General features: G+C 33.1%; 1 protein-coding gene and 1 long non-coding RNA gene across 2 annotated transcripts in view; one reads left to right on the top strand and one right to left on the bottom strand.

Moving 5' to 3' along the window:
• Nucleotides 1–89: 89 nt before the first annotated feature.
• LOC149489553 (uncharacterized) lies at nucleotides 90–3,049 on the bottom strand. The gene is made up of 4 exons (XM_089715067.1): nucleotides 2,824–3,049; nucleotides 1,467–1,542; nucleotides 1,083–1,201; nucleotides 90–717 (listed from the first exon to the last, which is right to left on the bottom strand). The coding sequence occupies exons 1-4, from the start codon at nucleotides 3,047–3,049 to the stop codon at nucleotides 572–574; spliced, it is 567 nt and encodes a 188-aa protein (XP_089571193.1). The 3' UTR covers nucleotides 90–571.
• A 603-nt stretch (nucleotides 3,050–3,652) lies between these two features.
• LOC149489551 (uncharacterized) overlaps nucleotides 3,653–18,041 on the top strand; it is a 34,281-nt gene continuing 19,892 nt past the window's right edge. Inside the window, exon 1 of the long non-coding RNA XR_016318295.1 lies at nucleotides 3,653–3,818. This is a non-coding gene — a long non-coding RNA (uncharacterized LOC149489551). The remainder of the gene's footprint in view (nucleotides 3,819–18,041) is intronic.

Raw genomic sequence — 18,041 nt, 5'->3', positions numbered from 1 at the left:
CTACAACAGCTGTGACTTGAACCCTATAGAATAAAATCTCTAATGAGACTAGGGACTGCATTAATTCTATACTAAGTATAATATTATAAAGCTGAAGAGTTTGTTTGTTTGAACGCGCTAATCTCAGGAACCACTGGTCCGATTTGAAAAATTATTTCGGTGTGAGATAGCCCATTTATCTAAGAAGGGTTTATAATGATTACACGCTTAGATCAACAGGAGTGGAGCAATGCGGGTGAAACCGCGGGCCGCAGCTAGTAGATACATAAAATATCATCTATATCCAACGTAAACAGTGAAACTGTAGGTATTAGTCAAAGAAAAGCCCTCATTGTTTCCGTTCCCGTGGAATTTCCGGGATAAAACTCATGTCCTTCCTCAGGTTTCTAGCTTTCTCTGTACCAAATTTAAAGTAAATCTTTGCAGTACTTTTTGAGTTAAACCCGGACATACCTACATACAGAAAAACAGACAAAAATTCTAAAAACTACATTTTAGGTTTCGACCCTATTTTAGATCACACGCCAAGTATTATTTAAAAAAAATATTGACTAGTTGTAATAAATTCTGTTTATTTAACAAAATCTGGATTTTTCTTCGTATCTATAATTCCTATGTGGTCCTCTCCGTAGTCGGAATCTTCTCGCTTAATACCGTGAACATAGGCAAAGTTGCCTATATACAAACAATTTTCATATCTTTTCAATTGAACAAACACTGAAAATATATTTACATATTAATAAAAATTTGATACAATTAATTTTCATCTGAGATTTTCATTGTTTAGTTATATTGTCACCTCGGCGTGGAATGCATCCACGGCTGAGACTCTACACTCTACATCTATTTTTTATACTAGACTAGATAAGTAGATGAAATTAAATTTTAGAGGTATATTCAATATTCCAAATAAAACTAATAATAAATACTGGATGGATATTGTAGATACTAAAATATGTAGGAGGAATGATAATAAATTGGAGTGTTTTGAACTAAACTGTACCACATCAAACATGAAAAAACACTCGCGCTGCCCACACCTACTTTTTGAGAATCTGGGTATATAATTAAAGAGAATTTACCGGTTCCATGAATACAATTATACAGGTCCATCACACAGTGGTTGTCGAATATATATGTGGAGTTCGTTTGGAAGTTGAAGGCGCAAATCTTTTGAAAGTATGTAGGACAGATGCCGCATCTATTAATAATCATCATTATAGAATTTATTAGACACCATAAACGATTATTACGAAATGAAACAGGTTCACAACTTGAATTTCCCATGGCTCTTGCCAAATAATTAAATTGTAGTATTTTGAGTTAGGTACCTACCTACTTGTAGGCTTTGAGGAAGATAACGCAATTTATTTTCGCAAAAAAGAAAATATTGTTATTTACTAAAATTAATTACTTAGTTTAATCAACAGTAACTAAGAACCTAATCACACAAATTTTAAATATACCTATGACCATCTGGCGCTGGATTAACTTTGTATTCGATTCCAATGATGTCATCATAACTTGCTCCATTACAAAATTCTGTAATATTATCATTAATTATTATTAGTTTTCGCTTTATTAGACAAAAAAAGAATCACGTAAATCGGTTAAGAAACCTCGGAGTAATCGGTGTAGGTACATCTTAGATCATTACTTAATGATCTAAATTCTAAAATGTACATACTAAAAAAATATATATACCTACCTATGTATATACCGGCCGAATTGATAACCTTCTCCTTTTTTGAAGTCGGTTAAAAAAGATAATATTATATGATTGACTATTTAGTGGTTAAAAATTACCTCAGTATTACCTAGCAATCTGATTTTGTAAGAACTTGCTTGGTATGGGAGATATACCTAGGTAACTAGTTCCTATACATACCACAGAATAAGAACGTGTAGAACTTACTTACCGACCTCTTACCTCTATGTGTATAATATTAACTTACTCCTGAAACCAATCTAGCTACGTACCAATCTAAATTTTAATAAGCCCGCTCAAAAATTATAATTTGATATCGATAGGATTGCAAATGTTACGTACGATAAAAATGTATGAGTATTGCGATTGTTGATGCAGATTTTCCAAAAATCATCATGTGGTTTCAAATCAAAAACAATTTTCTTATCATATAATGAAGTTTGCTTTATGTTGATTTCAGTGAATAGAGTTAATAATATTTTGAATACGCTACATTGAGATTTAATGGAAAACCTCTCCTACCGATGAAAATCTAACTTCCTCAAAAACAATAAGTGTATTTGTTTAGGTATAATGAGAAGAGACTAATGCAATAGAATTGTACTTGAAAACAAATTAAATTAAATATCAAAATGTAGAGTCAGTTTATAAAAGGAAGAAGTAGTACATATTATAAAGTCGACTAGGAACGTGGCAAGCATCACGATTCACGATGTTACTATGACTCAACCTTTCCATACCTATTTATTTTATCAGAGAATTGTTGTGAAGAGCTCAATAGGTTTAAGCATATTTTGTAATGTGCCTATACTGCCTACCTGTTTGTAATGCGTAATAGTTGATAGTGAATGTAACGGATGTTATTATTCTTTAGATAATCTTTTTAATTCCTAAAACGCAACATTCTTGAATTTTGCTAAATTCTAATCTAATAGGTAGGTACCTACCCACAATCTTCGTGGCAAATGTGCTATTTCTGTTATAAATTATGAATACATATTAGGCAATATTATTTACGTAATCCGTTTCATTACTACAAAATATGTAATTTAGCCTATTAAGTTTTTGACTCGTATCGACGTTCACCATAAACGATTTCTTTGTTAAATAATGACTTTCGATTATAGTTGACACATGTTCATATAACTCAACTCTACAATGATTTGCCGCTAACGTGCGGCGCGGCGTGAGCGTCAAGGCGAACAGGTAGTAGAGCGCCACGAAGTCTGGTTTAGTCAAACCAACGGGCGACGGCGCCCACACGGCCCAAATGCTTTTCACATAAAAATAATAATCCAAATCCATCGCCACGTCCGCCCTGCCTTCAAAACACATGCGCATGATGATATCGAAAGGTGAGGAAAAAAAAGTTTCAATTTTTTTCTTGGAAGTTGACTAATGAGTAACTATATTTTACAGTTTGCACTTAGCAGTAAAAATACTGCAGATTTCATATAGGTAGTACCTACATTTTATGAATTTAACTTTGAATCATCTTTGTATAGACAAAATAGTTAATTAATATAGTGGCAAAAGTATTAATTACAAACAATATTATAAAATCAATGGACCTATACTTAGATCATTAAGTTACTTAATAATCTAAGGATCTTAATACGATCTATAATATTAATACATACTTACATGATACATCTGTATAAGCGATAAGGCCGCCCTTTGCTGTTTCTGTAAAGTCTTGTCTTTCTCTTATGTATTTATATTTTTTCAAAACAATAAAGCATTTTCATTCATTCATTCATTCTGTAGTAAGTATCTAACACAACACTCTCTCATCTCACTCACACGGTCACACCCCACACCTGTAGCATGTAGCTGTAGAGCAGCAGTTTTATTCACATGGTATTGTTACTTTTATACGTATAAATAGTTATACATAATTACATATTATTATCTCATACTAGCGGTCCTCCCCGGCTTCGCCCGTGGTACATGTTTACGTTTTCTCTACATAAGAACCATCCTCGTACTTCAAGGAATATAATAAAAAAAGAATTATCGAAATCGGTTCAGCCGTTCTCGAGTTATGCGCTTACCAACACATTTTGCGATTCATTTTTATATATAAGAAGATATATAATTCCTCATTCAAGTACAATCTACAATGCATATTATAATATGAGTAACCCTTTAGTCTGAGCCTTTTACGAAAAAGTGTAATTTAATCAATAAAATTTTTATTTTCTTTGGTTTTGTCTACGTCGCGTGTCGCGTTGTATAAGATCTGAAGATCTGAAAGTATAGGTACAGATACTTACAAGATTACAACACACAAATTCAAAGCATACCCTTTTCTGTCATTGGTTAAGAACTAAGTACAAAATCCATTCGCTAGTCAATTCAACTTACATTGGAACGAAATATACTTACAGTATGTTACATAAATTAAACTCCTAAAAATAAGAATATAGCAATAAATAATCTATAAAATAACCCATTTTTAAAGCTCCCGGAATATGTTCTAGGGCAAAATCACCGGATGACTAGAGTCTAGATATTTCTCAATTTTATTGAAATCATTAGAGAGACCCATAACCATTATAATAATTTATCTGTCATAAGCTTGCTTAACTGGTTTTAGATGGATAAACATGAGCCACAGTCAAAGAAGCTTTTTATGTGCTAATTCTACGAAATATAAGTACGCACATAAAGGTGACGCAATATGGGAATTAAAACTACCGATATATTATAAGGACATAGTTGTATAGTCCAGTAAAATATAGGTTATTTTGTTATTAATTAGTTATATTATAATACTTTCGATACTACTGTTGTATAGGTATGTACTATTATATTATCTGTGCATCTATACATACTAAAATACCAGGTACATTATCCAATGTGGCATAAATTAAATTACACGTTGTAAAGGCTGAACACGCTTTGTGATATACCTATAGTACCTATATACCTACAATTTTAAATATTAATGTGCAATGTGCATTGATATGATTTTAAAAGTTGTGAGTTTTAATCTTCCATACAATCTCACCATTTTACCATTAATATCAATTCATTTATTTTTTTCCACTCTTAGATCAAAATTACGCCATCAAGTATTTTGAAATTTGTAAAAATAAGCGTCTCAGTCTCTGTACGAAAGGGACTTCACACAAAAATTGTGTTGTTTACATACAAAGTGCGAATGGCTAATTCCCTAATAGGTATTCCTCATTTTCTGGCCTTATCCAATTGATAATTACTACATATTTACTGTGATGTATAGGTATTTAGTATATCAACCATTTGTACATATAAAATAGAGTATGAGTTAGATAGGAATGTTTTCTTGTTGAGTATATATCCTGCCCCATATAAAGACAAGGTCACCTCTTTACATTGCAGATTACGTTCTCGTAACAGAATGAGCAAGTGCGCAGCAATAGCTTATTTAAATACTTAGTTAAGTATTTATTTTTGTATCAATTGATAATAATTAATAACTAATAAGTATAATAAGAAAATTATATTTATTGGTAAAACCTATCACCAATAACATCTTATTATGTAAGTATGTACATCAAACCATGTACATATCACAAAATCAAATAATTTTAGATGAAAAAAAAATCTTTAAAATTTTGAAAACATTAGGTGTGTGTTGTTAAATCACATAAGTACTTACATACATAGTTTTAACATGAACCTACCCGTGTGATAAAAAAGAAAAACGTGAGAAAAACAGAACAGCAACTACACAGTAGGTACACACCTCCTTGTTAAATGGAATAGTCTATCGATCTCTGTATGATTTAATACGCATGCCACGTCTCATATGCACAATTAGTGTCTACACATGGGCATTTACGCACACTGCACATTGCACACATTTACATAGCGTGTCGGGATGTAAACGCGATCTGTAAAGACTGTAAGCCAAATATGTTATTATGGTACCGATTAGCCTGTAAGTTGTAGTCATTTCACATTTTACACGTGAAGAAATTACGTTCACTTTGTAGGTATAATAAGTTAGGTACCTATAACTATAACTGCACAAAAAATATATAGTTACTTAAAAATATAACATTCATTTTAATTATTTCCATTTTTCTAAATTAACGATGATTTTTACAATACTTAATTAAAATTAATAATACGTAAGTAAATAAAATTTAGAATACATATAGGTACAACCATAGTACCAACCATATTATAATTTATAATATTATGTACTTACTAATACTGATTGCTTCATCAAGTGTTACAATACCTACATCATTTTTTCTTTAATCAGTTTGTTATTTGCAAACATTGACAAAGTACCTAGTACCTACTCATAAAAACGAATATTCTTATTTATCCGGATCTAAAGACTTAAAATGTTTACTAAAACGAACGTGTATTTCTTTAATTTAGTTATTCAAGAGAAACTTCAATAATTTATACAGTGAATTAGACGAGTCTCCGTATAAAGTGTGCGACCCACCTTAACTCGGCGCAAAGCTACTAAACGGCGCTCACCGATAAATTATTTACACACACTATTATCTATCCACTATTCCACTACTTCTCACACGTCTATATTAGTTATCGTGTGTGCATGCATAATAATATTGTGATAATAAGGTTTATCATTTTATAATAAAATCTAGAAATATCCTTGCAAAGAGCTGATACTTGAGAGCTGCTTATGTGCTGTGCTGTGATTTAAAGTTTTCTTAAAACTTAAAAGGTTAAAATTGAGATGAAATATTATGTAAGAGAGAACTTGAGCTTAGTTAAATACCTTAGACCTTTTTTATCTTATAAAACTAGAGTCTAACATAAAATATAGGATTCTGAAAACTTTAATGAGAACTCTACCGCAAACGCTCACAATACAAAGAGCTGCCTTGGTAAACAGCATTTATCTATGAGGTTTATAGAAATGAGTTGGCAAACGACCGTTAATAAAAATCAGTTGGAGATATCATTGTATCGTGTCCGTTCATGTGTGATGTCATGTGGCTGTGTGCGACAACGTTCGCGTTCGCTGTATCGCCGCGCGGTGTCATTTTCTGAGAAGCGATGGCGCGGACGCAGCGGGCGGGAGGTGTGCGGGGCAAGGGGCAAGGGGGCCGATGCCGGCGTCAAGCCCATAATAATCTTGCCTGCAGAGGACGGGGCGCGGGGAGAGAGGTAATCAGGCGACAGGCGCCGTTCGCGTTCGCCCTGCCAGACAACTTGTCGCTGAATTCACTATTCAGAATTCTACTTCACGGCTTATGTTATGTTACCGATGCTTTATAATCAATCTGAATCTGATTTTGCTACATTTTAACATTTATTTTTATAATTTAAACAATTTTTAGGAATATATTTAATATTTATTGATTGAATAGAGCTAGGTCAGTAGTTACCTACATAGGAAATCTACTACTACTACCTATCAACAGAAATTTTCTTATGTTTCATCGACATTGGCTCATCCGTTGATTTAAATTTCAGTAATTTGACTCATCATTAAATTTTAGTAAAAGTTTGGGACATACAATAAAATTAAAATATAAATGCCAAGTAAAACTCTACTATTTTTTGATACATGAAAGTAAAGATGGTAGAGACTGAATAAATTCGATCTATTCGTATGAAAAAGTTACAGGCTCGGGTCTCGATGGCATATTGAATAGGTGATAAGCATCTTTTAAGTCAATTAATGTATTCGATTCGACAATGTAACATTTTATTTCTACGTTGTTGAGTAATATTTGCGTGCAGCGAGTATGGACATAAACTGGTGCATATTTCTACAATGACAAGTACCACTGACTCATTCTTTGTTCTCAAAGTGGGTCATCTACTTCATGTGGATTTTGCAAGTTATTGATAATATTACTAAACCACGAATTGCCTCAATATAATAATTACAGTCACAACTTGCCACCCATCATTTTTTTTAATAATTTTCTAGCTTCGTGAGGGAAAATTTACGTTTATAGTCGGACAGAAAAATAGTAATAAATTGTGATAACTACATATTGTAACAGATTTACGTTTTTATTATAATGAGTGCTACAGTATGCTTTCCGCCTCTTATCAACGCTGAGCTTCTAGGAGAAAAATGAACCTAGTGAAATAGTTAACATTGTCGTGTTAAGCTATCGCCTAAGTATCTCGGACTTATCAGGGCTTAGCGTGACACAGTGAGGATGATCCCGATTCCGCCACGGCTATTTACGACATTGATTACACGTCTCTCGGGTGGTCTAAACGCTCGGGTGGCCTTAATCGTGAAAAGTTTATCAACAGGCCAACCGCCAAAACCACAAGGAAATTTGATATAGTTAACTCAAGAAGGAATATTAAGAGAATATTAAAATTAGAGATTACCACATGTTTCCACGTATGTATGTGTGACTTGGCAAGTATAATTATTAGACAGGTGCCTATTAACAATATCCACTCCTAGAAACTGGTTGAGTGACTTGACTTACCTTGGCAATGGCTTCGTTTGCGTCACATTCGATTGTCAATTGTCATACCTAAAACAAATTATTTTTGATGTCATTGGAGTGAAAATGACATTGTGGAAGTCATAAATATGAGCAGCAGAAGAGATGTATTTTTATTCGTAACTAGCAGTCCGCCCCGGCTTCGCCCGTGGTACATATTTACGTTTTCTCTACGTAAGAACCATCCTCGTACTTCAAGGAATATAATAAAAAAAGAATTAACGAAATCGGTTCAGCCGTTCTCAAGTTATGCGCTTACCAACACATTTTGGGATTCATTTTTATATTATAGATTTAATATTTAATGTAAAGTCAAGTTTTGTAATAAATAATTTAATTCATTGCTTATAATAAATTAATAATTAGTGATTGTAGCTCATTAAGATTTATTACGTAGGTACCTAATATTATGTAGTACTTAGTTAATACATAATAGTTAATACATATAACGATTAAGTTTATACAAGTCTTATGAACTAAATTAACAATCAAAATGTATTTACCAAACCCGTGATGGTTATTTAAGGCTGCAGTCTAGCAAAATTGCGTTTTCAACAAGTTATTTGACAATTTTTTCCCGGCTAATGAAATGATAAACTGAATTTTTTTTTCTTGTTTATCAATTAGTGTTATATACGCAATGCGCGTGAATTTTTTCACATTTATAAAGTTACCTTATGTTACCTTAATCAGGCCTTCAAGATAAGTCTCTTTCCCCCAAAGACATTTCGAGCTAAGTTTGTGCACTCACTACGTTGCAACCGATTACAATTTATACAATCTGATCAGCGCATTATTATTAGAGATGTCCCGACTAGTCGGCGACTAGTCGGTAAAGCCGACTATCCGGCCACTATTGTAGTCGTCGATTAGTCGGCGACTAATCGGCAAAGAGCGCCGACTATCCGGCTTCTTACGTTGTATGTATTTCTCAATAATATGCATGCGGGGGAACTACATGAAATAAAAACCTTGATTATATATTATTTTTTTTTATTTTATAATCAGTCTTATACATTAAAAAACGTAAAGCAATCTTTCCTTTGGTAATCACTAATCAGTTTTTAAAATTACTTGCTTGTAAAAAAAAACATAATTATGACATTTATTGAACAAAATTAGTTCCTATCCTAATTGACATAAAAAACAACATAATATCTTCTTATCTTCAATGAACATTTATAAGTATTTCTTATTATTTAAATAAAATGATATTTCTTATAACCTAGGTGGTTATAAGAAATATTTTTTATATCATAATCTCATCAAATCAAAGTCACAATTGTGACAACCAAAAATATTATAATCTCCTTATATTTTTATAACTTACTTATATTTTTTAATTAAGGGTAAATTATGATGTAAGAAGACTAAAGCTTCTGCCCTGTCTGGTAGCAATCGATTTCTTTTTGTTTCATATATGTTTCCGGCCTCTGAGAACAACCTCTCACTGTAAACAGAACTTGCGGGACAGCAGAGGTACACTTTGGCCATGCGCGACATTTCAGGGTACCTAGAACTATTGCGGCTCCACCACTGAAATGGGTCATCATTACGCTTTATCACCGGTAACGCACAGTAGGACTGCAGTTCATGAGCTGCGCTTGACCTGTCATCTTGAAATTCTTGTATTTTTCTTGATGCAAAATTTTGGTAGCATTGCCAAAAATTCCTATGTGTTGCTGTTTCTATATTATTTTCATCAGTGGAGGTGCTCTGTAAAATATCATCTTTGCCACTGTCGCTGTCGTCATCACTCATGCTATTCTTCAGAGATTCTAATAAAAATTGGGACCTAATGGTGATGAGATCCTCTACCTCGAAAAACTGTAGCTTGTATCTTGGATCCAACAATGTAGCCAAGGTGAAGATTTTGTTATGGTCGATGTCGAACCTAATATTTAAATCATTTTCCAGTAGGGATTTCATTTCCATGATTTCTTTGTGCTCATCATAAAACATTTCTAAATATTTTTGTAGGGTTTTCAGATGAGGTATTACTTCAGATACTGATGAGCAACTTGAACTTATTATCTTAGTTATCTCTTCAAACGGCTTTAGCAATTCAATGCTTTTTCCTAGTATTTGCCACTCTTCATTAGACAAATTTTCGAAATTTACTGATGTTTCAGCAAGGTACAAAGAAACAGCTCGTTTTTGTTCGAAGAGGCGAGATATCATATAGTATGTGGAATTCCACCTGGTACATACATCTTGAACAAGCTGGTGATATGATAAATTTAGTTCTTGCTGCAAATCTCGAAGTTTTGACTGCGCTTGATTAGAGTGATTAAAGTGTGTCACTATTCGTCTCGATTTTACTAGTATTTGTGCCATGGTATCATGTTTCAAAGCGGTATTAATAGCCAGTTGAAGAGTATGTATGAAACATGGTACTCCGTTAAAAACTGAATCGTCAATTGCTTTCGTCACATTTCTGCCGTTGTCTCGTACAACGGCATGAATTTTGGTCGTATCTATATTCCATAAAGTTGGAATTTCTTCTAAACAATTTTTGATATTATTGGCGCTGTGTGTTTCAGGGAAATGTTTCATTTGCAATACTGCGTGGTGATATTTGAAATTATCGTCGAACCAGTGAGCTGTAAAACTCAAAAAACTTTCTTTATTATTTATGTTTGTCCACATGTCAGTAGTAACTGAAATTGCAGTTGTACTCATCACTCCTCTTCGTATTTCAGATTTAGTCTCTTCGTAAAGTTGAGGAATGATGTTTTCTGTGAAATACTTTCTGCCCGGTATGTTATATTTAGGTTTAACTTTCCTCATCAGGTTTCTAAAGCCTGTATTTTCAACAATTGACAACGGCTGGTTGTCAAGTGCAATCATTTCACCTATAGCAATATTGATTTCTCTTGATCTTGAGTCTTCACATGACCAGTGTATAGTTAAACTGTCTTCAATTTTGTGTTGGCTTTTCTGACTTAAACTGACCTCTGATGACACTGAAGTTGATGGAGTAGGCACTGCTTTAGGTAATTCTTCTGCTGAGATTTGAGACTTGGTGGAATCGTCTGTGCTTGAACATTTGATAGCAGAACCTAACTGAGGTATCAGGGTTGGATGTTTGTATTTAATATGGTTGTTCATGCTTGAAGTGTTAGCTGTTTTTCCTTGCCCACCACGAGAAATTATCACTTGGCATTGGTTACACTTAACTTTACGGGAATCATTGTCCAATTGTTCAAAAAACATCCATACACGAGATTTTATTTTTGACATGATTAAATTTTAATTCTACTTGTTCACTTCAATGAATAATAACAGTATTATCTTTAATTATGCACAAAAAATATTTTTTTACACTATAAAACACCGCTCTCGATCATTACACAAGCAAAAATGAAGGAACAATGCGAAGTAAACAAAACATGTTCCGACACGCTCGCAGGCGGTATATGCGATTGCGCGCGAATCAGCCGTAAACGAAGCGTTACGGAAATCCCCGAAACCGTAATCGGCTTAGCCGACTAGTCGGTCTTATTACAACTGACTAATCGGCCTAGTCGGCTAGTCGGCGAAAGTCATAATCGGCACATCACTAATTATTATCCTTATATAGTCGTTATTAAAAACTGCTGAATACAATTGCCGAAAAACTTATGATTTTCCTAATTAGAACGTTATAAATTCATTAAATTTCCCATTTTTTGCCTTACAAAATCTATTGATAAATACTGCTAAAAGTTATTTTTTCCATTAATTTATTCGAGTTGGTTGAAGACCAATGAGTATTAATCCATTAATTTTTTTTTTTTTTTAATTTTGATAATTCTTTAAATATTAAAAAAATATTTAAAATAATTAGGAAAAATCCTAGCGAATTTCTTTAGTCGCGCTCCTTGGGCCGGAGCGTTCTGACGTGTGCTCTACGCTCGATTTTCCTTCATACCGAAGTGAAAGTTGCTCTACTTCATTAAATTTAATATTTTTGTTAATTGATTATTTTTATCTTAGTTTTGTGCAAATATTCGTATTTTTAAACATTTGATTTAGATATGGAAAATAAACGAAAAAAATACGCGTGTAACTACTAGAAAAAAATTATCTTCGAACATAAAGTTAATGAAACCAAATAGATTGCAAGGGTGATTGGCAACAATTTCTTTATTTTACGGGTTGTCAGTAAAGGGATGTATATTTCTTTAAAAATAAAGTAAGCTCATAAATTTTCTTATAATATATTTTTTTTGAAGTTCTAAAAATGTTTATTTTTCGTTTGAGAAATACGAAATATAATATAAACTTGTATTGAGAACTTGAACTTCCCAAGTTCATCCGGGGAAATCCCCATACGGGGAAAATGATTTGTTTACTCCAAAATTATATGCCGAGGTGTCTTAATTTTTTCTTCTAGTCATTTTCAACGTAGCGGCATGTTGTTTGATTATTAATTTTGTAACTTAAATACAGGATGTTGGTTTTATATTCTGATCTTACAGACGCGCTGACAAATTTAGTCCGCCATTTCTAGTTTAGTCCACCAACTCTAAGTACCAATATTAAAACGAATGGATTATCATCACATCATCAAAACTCAGATGTAATGGAAGATCACAATAACATAGAAAATTCAGTGGGTGTTGAGAACTAAACAAACACAAGTAACAGAGACGCGAAGAATAAAAAAAGAGGACGAAAACGATAATTCGACTTTCAGTTTTCGACGTATTGTTAGGGTACATCACCAATCTGCAAAAAACAAAACTGATGATTCCCAATTGCTGATTAAAAATGAAAAACAAATAATCGACAACAGTGGTGAAAATTTGCTGATCGCAATGAAACATCCTTCAGTGGTAGCAGATTTACTCATTTAAAATGTATCGGTGAACAGCGTAAAGGAGAGGAGGATAGGAAAACATTATGAATGTGGATGGTGGATTGTATACAGGGTGTAATCGTTAAGTATGTGCAGGCGATTATGACGTTATTATTGTAGGTATCAAAAAACTTAAAACTGATATCGAAATTACTTTACCTAATGAGCAAAATGACAATAATAACTTTTTAAAAGTATAACGAGAAATATCTAAAAAAGGTTAAAAATAAAAAAAATAATATTTGAAATACAATGCAAAAAATAATTTGGACTGGAGTGAATCATTCGTTAAAAATAGAATATATAAAAAATTATGTAACGTTTAGGCAAAATAAAATGATGGACCATTATCAAGATTTTACATAAATTGCCTACTGTCAGAATTGATTGATTCGAGACTTCAGCATTCGATGCCCATCAAGGACCCATCCTATATCATTCAAGCGATTGAAAAAAAAAAGAGATAAATCCAGTGCAACCGATAAAGCATCAGAATGCTAGCAAAAGATTTATTAGGTTTATCAATATAAATCTATATGTATATTATACATAATATAATAAATCTGTAGAAGACGCGAAGACCGACATCCGCGCGGACGGAGTCGCGGGCGGAAGCTAGTCAGAAATAAATATCTTTTGTTTTCATTTGCGTATTTTTCTATTTTATAATTTTTTTAGTGTCCGACCGAACTTTCGGTTTCGGTTTCGGTTTCGGCCGAGTTTCGGCCAAAAATCAAGTTTCGGCCGAAGTTTCGGTTTCGGCCAAAATCGGCCGAAACTTTTGCCGAAACCGAAACTTATTTCGCAAGTTCAGTGAACTTAGTTCACACACGTTCACGCTCGCCTAACTTCGTTTTCCTCGGCAACGCTTTGACGGACGCTGTCAAAGCGTTGGTTGACCCACGCTGGTGGAAACAATTTTTGATTATCTATGTTGAGATTGGAACAGGGTGTAATAGTAATTAATAATTATTATTTTTATATAAGAGGTACCTAAAAGAGACTGATTATTCTTCTAAAGTCTTCTAAGTACAAATACCAATCCAAAGTATTAAAGATTCTTTAATAAAGAGAAAGATCTCAAAATACCAAAACTTAAGTATTTAAAGTAACATTAACAATTACTGATTTGATTTAGATGACTTATTTTACTGAGAACTTAATTTGAAAAAAATAATAAATATTAAAATTGTTATTATTAATATTTGAAAAATATTATTTTTTTATTTTATACTAGCTTTCCACCCGCGGCTTCGCCCGCGCAGTCAAAGAAAAACCCGCATAGTTCCCGTTCCCGGGGGATTTCCGGGATAAAACCTATCCTATGTCCCGGGGTAAAAAGTAGCCTATGTCCTTTCTCAGGTATAAAAATATCTCTATACCAAATTTCATGAAAATTGGTTCAGTAGTTAAGGTGTGATTGAGTAACAGACAGACAGACAGAGTTACTTTCGCATTTATAAATTTGTTGTAATCATTTATTTAATCCATACGATTAAATAAATGATTACAACAAATTTAATATACTATGTTTTCATTTCATGCCCTAATTAAGGCAAAATAATAGGTAAAATGCACCAAAGTTCAGTATTTTTAGAAATTTCATACTTGACCACGTGAGTTTCGGTTTCGGTTTCGGTTTCGGCCGAAACTGAAGCCACGGCCGAACATTCGGTTTCGGTTTCGGTTTCGGCCTGGAAACCAGTTTCGGTCGGACACTAAATTTTTTAACACAAACATTACATTTTTTTTATTATATACAAAATTTGTTTATCCGTTTTATTGGTTAAACTGAACAACTTTCACTAAGAAACTTAGGTCGAAAAAGATGTATAGAGTTATGCATTTTGAATGGAAAGCTTATTTTTTTTTATATTTCGTCCAAATTTCTTTGTAAAAGTTGATCAGTTATATAAACATGAAGTTGAAGATATCAATAGAAAGTATTCGCAAATTTTGTGTACTGATAAAAAAAATCACCCGGTGTAATTTTCACGAAAATTGTTTCAAATTGTCATTTTTGGTACTTATTACGAATATTAAATTATGCATACGAATGATTTAATTTTTAAAAATTAAGTGGAGCAACTTTCCCTTAGTACATTTGTATTATTTACATATAGGATGACAGGATGCATTTGTTTGCACTACTAGACCAAGCCCTTAAGCACGCAAAATCTTGGCACTTTGCTCTGACACCCGTGTGACCCGTGTGCAACAAAAGGTGACAACAAATTTTTCATCTGAAAATCGTTAATTATGGTCCGACAACGTCATGGTCGGTCATCGTTCATGAAAAACCTACAAAAATAAATATCTGTAGGTGACTTCTAAGAATCTATTAATGTGTTACAGTTTATTATATCGTTGGACGGAGTACAATACTTTCATAACACATCTAAAAATTTTATTTTAAACAAAATTGCTATGTAAAGTACCTTCCTAATCAATAAAATTTATGTAAAATTTATATTGGTTAAAATGTATCTAGTACTTGAGTAGATATACATATTACATATCCTATCTACTAAATATATGTCCGAGGATGTATGGCAGGATGCAGGATGGATGTAGGATGTATAATTGTTACTCCTTAAAAAAATCTACTGGACGAATTCGAATGAAATTTTATGGCCGCTGTATAAGGGTAGAGTAAACGGTAGAGTAGAGCGGTAGAGTACTAACTATAGTACTTACTATTATGTAGACACCATTGGTAGAGTTAAAGTACTAAAATTTCTACTAAAACTGGTAGAGTAGTAAGCTATAGTTTACTCTACCCGTGTACAGCAGCCATTACAGTAATTTATGCTATACAGCAGACTGACACATAAGCTACAGAAATACTTGATTTTGCCCGCAAGTTCGTCCGAAGCACAGTCTTGTTTTAGTGTATGCAATATGTATATCTAATTAACTAATTATAACAAAGACCTATATTATAATCTCGAAGGTATAAATAAAATTACAAATATTATTTAGCTCGATATCTTCATCCTTTAACCTTATCGCATAAATAATATTCCATATTATTGTTTAAAATATTATAATTATATGTAGGTATTCAATAAAGAGGAGCGCTGTACGACCGCGACAGCGCACTATCGCTCTAGCGTCGGATGATGTCAGAGGGCGCACTGATTATGCTCGCTATACTGTCTTGTTTACAGATACAGATATTTCAACGACGCCGACATCTCTCTGATCTTACCGAATCGCTCAGTCAGTATCAATTAAAAGAAATAAGGTGATGTTTATTTATGATAATAACACGATTTATTTTCGAGCTGAGCGAGATATTCTCATTTCTAGGAAAGGCGAGTGCTTAAAACTTATTTTTCTGTGGCAGCTTGAGATGTGCGAGCGGTCAGTGACGTGGGCGATGCGGGCTCGCAGCATATTATAATTAGTCGAAGCCAGTGTGAGTAATGGTGTCGGAAATAACACGCAAACGCTGTGTTGGCGCCAAGCGAGCGGCCATCGCATCACGCCATCGTGCAATAGCCCGGTGAGCCGAAGTATGCGCTATCGAGGCGCGCCGCTGCGTCTGTCTTGTGACTTGAGCTATTTATGACGTTGCCGAATGACTTCGAGCTGATTTATTTAGCTCGCCTTTTCATAGTATTAAAGGTTGCCGTTTATTTCTAAGTAAGTATATAATATAATAAATTTTGCCTATTTTTTTGTTTTGAATAACTTCTAATAATATTTAATCTTCTTCACATTAGATTAGTTATTAGGTTTCATCCATCTTTATACTACAAAAAGGGGTCAGTCACGCAGAATATGCAAAAAATTGTGTCTTAGTTTTAAAGACTACGTATGTAGGTATATGGCTTCGTCGTCGTGGGAGAAAGCCTCTTTATTGATATTTTATAATTTAATTTAGTACTTAGTTGCAGCACTTCACGATTCCACATCTGCACTCACCACTCACAAACATAATATTACCACATATTACTATCTACCTATAGATAGGGAGGGAGGAGTAGGTACGGGGTACCAACTACCAAGTTATAGAATAAAGGTATGCAATTTAAAATTAATTATTTTCCAAAGTAAGATTATTGATCATTTAGTGCAAATTGAGTAAGAACCTATGTGTGTTGTTAAAGTATCAAGCAATATAAGTATAATATTATTTAACGACCAACAACAATGACCAAGTGATGAAAATTGAAAGGGGTTTGGATACTTTTGTATGGGCTAGTGGCGTCGCGATGACAGAGATGACAGGTGAATGGTGATGAAACTTGGATATTTTAAAAGAGCAATCCTCTTTTTTTTGAAGTTGGTTAATGATAATTGGAAAAATCGCATCATTTTTTGTAATAAAATGATAAACATGGATTTATTTTTATAGGTACAGAACGGTTTTAAAAAAATGACAAAGATCCTAACTAGGTAAGTACCATTAAAATTTAAAACAATACATTAAATTAAACCATTACATATAATACTTCCAAAAAACATAGGCATCAATGAAAGTTCATGTCGGCTTAAAACAAACGATCATACAAAAGGAATTTCGGAGGACACAAACAAAAGCACCGCAGTTAATTATTTTCTGTTTGCGTCGAGGAAACAATTTATTTGAAGGACTAACTTAATACCTTTTGTCTCTTCGGTCTCAGGTAACACCGTACGATGTTTGCTCATCTCTGAAGGAGTTATTTTCCCGGGCTATTGTTTCCGGCTGAATGAAGCTTATGTTTATAAAATAACTATAAGTAAACGGATAACGGTTTATTATATCGCTTTATTTCGTTAAATTGAAGATGTGAACTGTGAAATAATCTTTTATAGCGTTACCGTAGAATCAAAAATTAAACATTAATAATAATGAGTAGGTATATCCAACAACATTCATTTACGATAAAGGTTCCTGATTATAATAGTACGAATGAACTACTAAACTAAATTTAAATGCATCTACATAAAATATATCATTATGAATGAACGCTCTAGGTACATTTCATAAAACATAAGTACATAGGTACCTACTTATGGAATTATTTTACGTGAAAGAGATTCA

Source organism: Colias philodice, chromosome 3 (genome assembly GCF_061535455.1).
Source record: "Colias philodice isolate Cphi_HAF_F1 chromosome 3, ilColPhil1 Martin Lab GWU primary, whole genome shotgun sequence".
In the NCBI taxonomy this organism is placed as follows: domain Eukaryota; kingdom Metazoa; phylum Arthropoda; class Insecta; order Lepidoptera; family Pieridae; genus Colias; species Colias philodice.
Note: the sequence above shows the minus strand (reverse complement) of the source record. Positions and strands in the feature narration are given on the sequence as shown.

Excerpts from the sequence above, each read along its gene's own strand:
- LOC149489553 (XM_089715067.1), bottom strand. The coding sequence starts at position 3,049 with ATGCGCATGTGTTTTGAAGGCAGGGCGGACGTGGCGATGGATTTGGAT. Across the intron at positions 1,543-2,823 it reads TGTGTCAACTATAATCGAAA|AATTTTGTAATGGAGCAAGT; the intron begins GTCATTATTTAA and ends ATAATATTACAG. Across the intron at positions 718-1,082 it reads TAATTGTATTCATGGAACCG|TGTTTGTTCAATTGAAAAGA; the intron begins GTAAATTCTCTT and ends ATATATTTTCAG.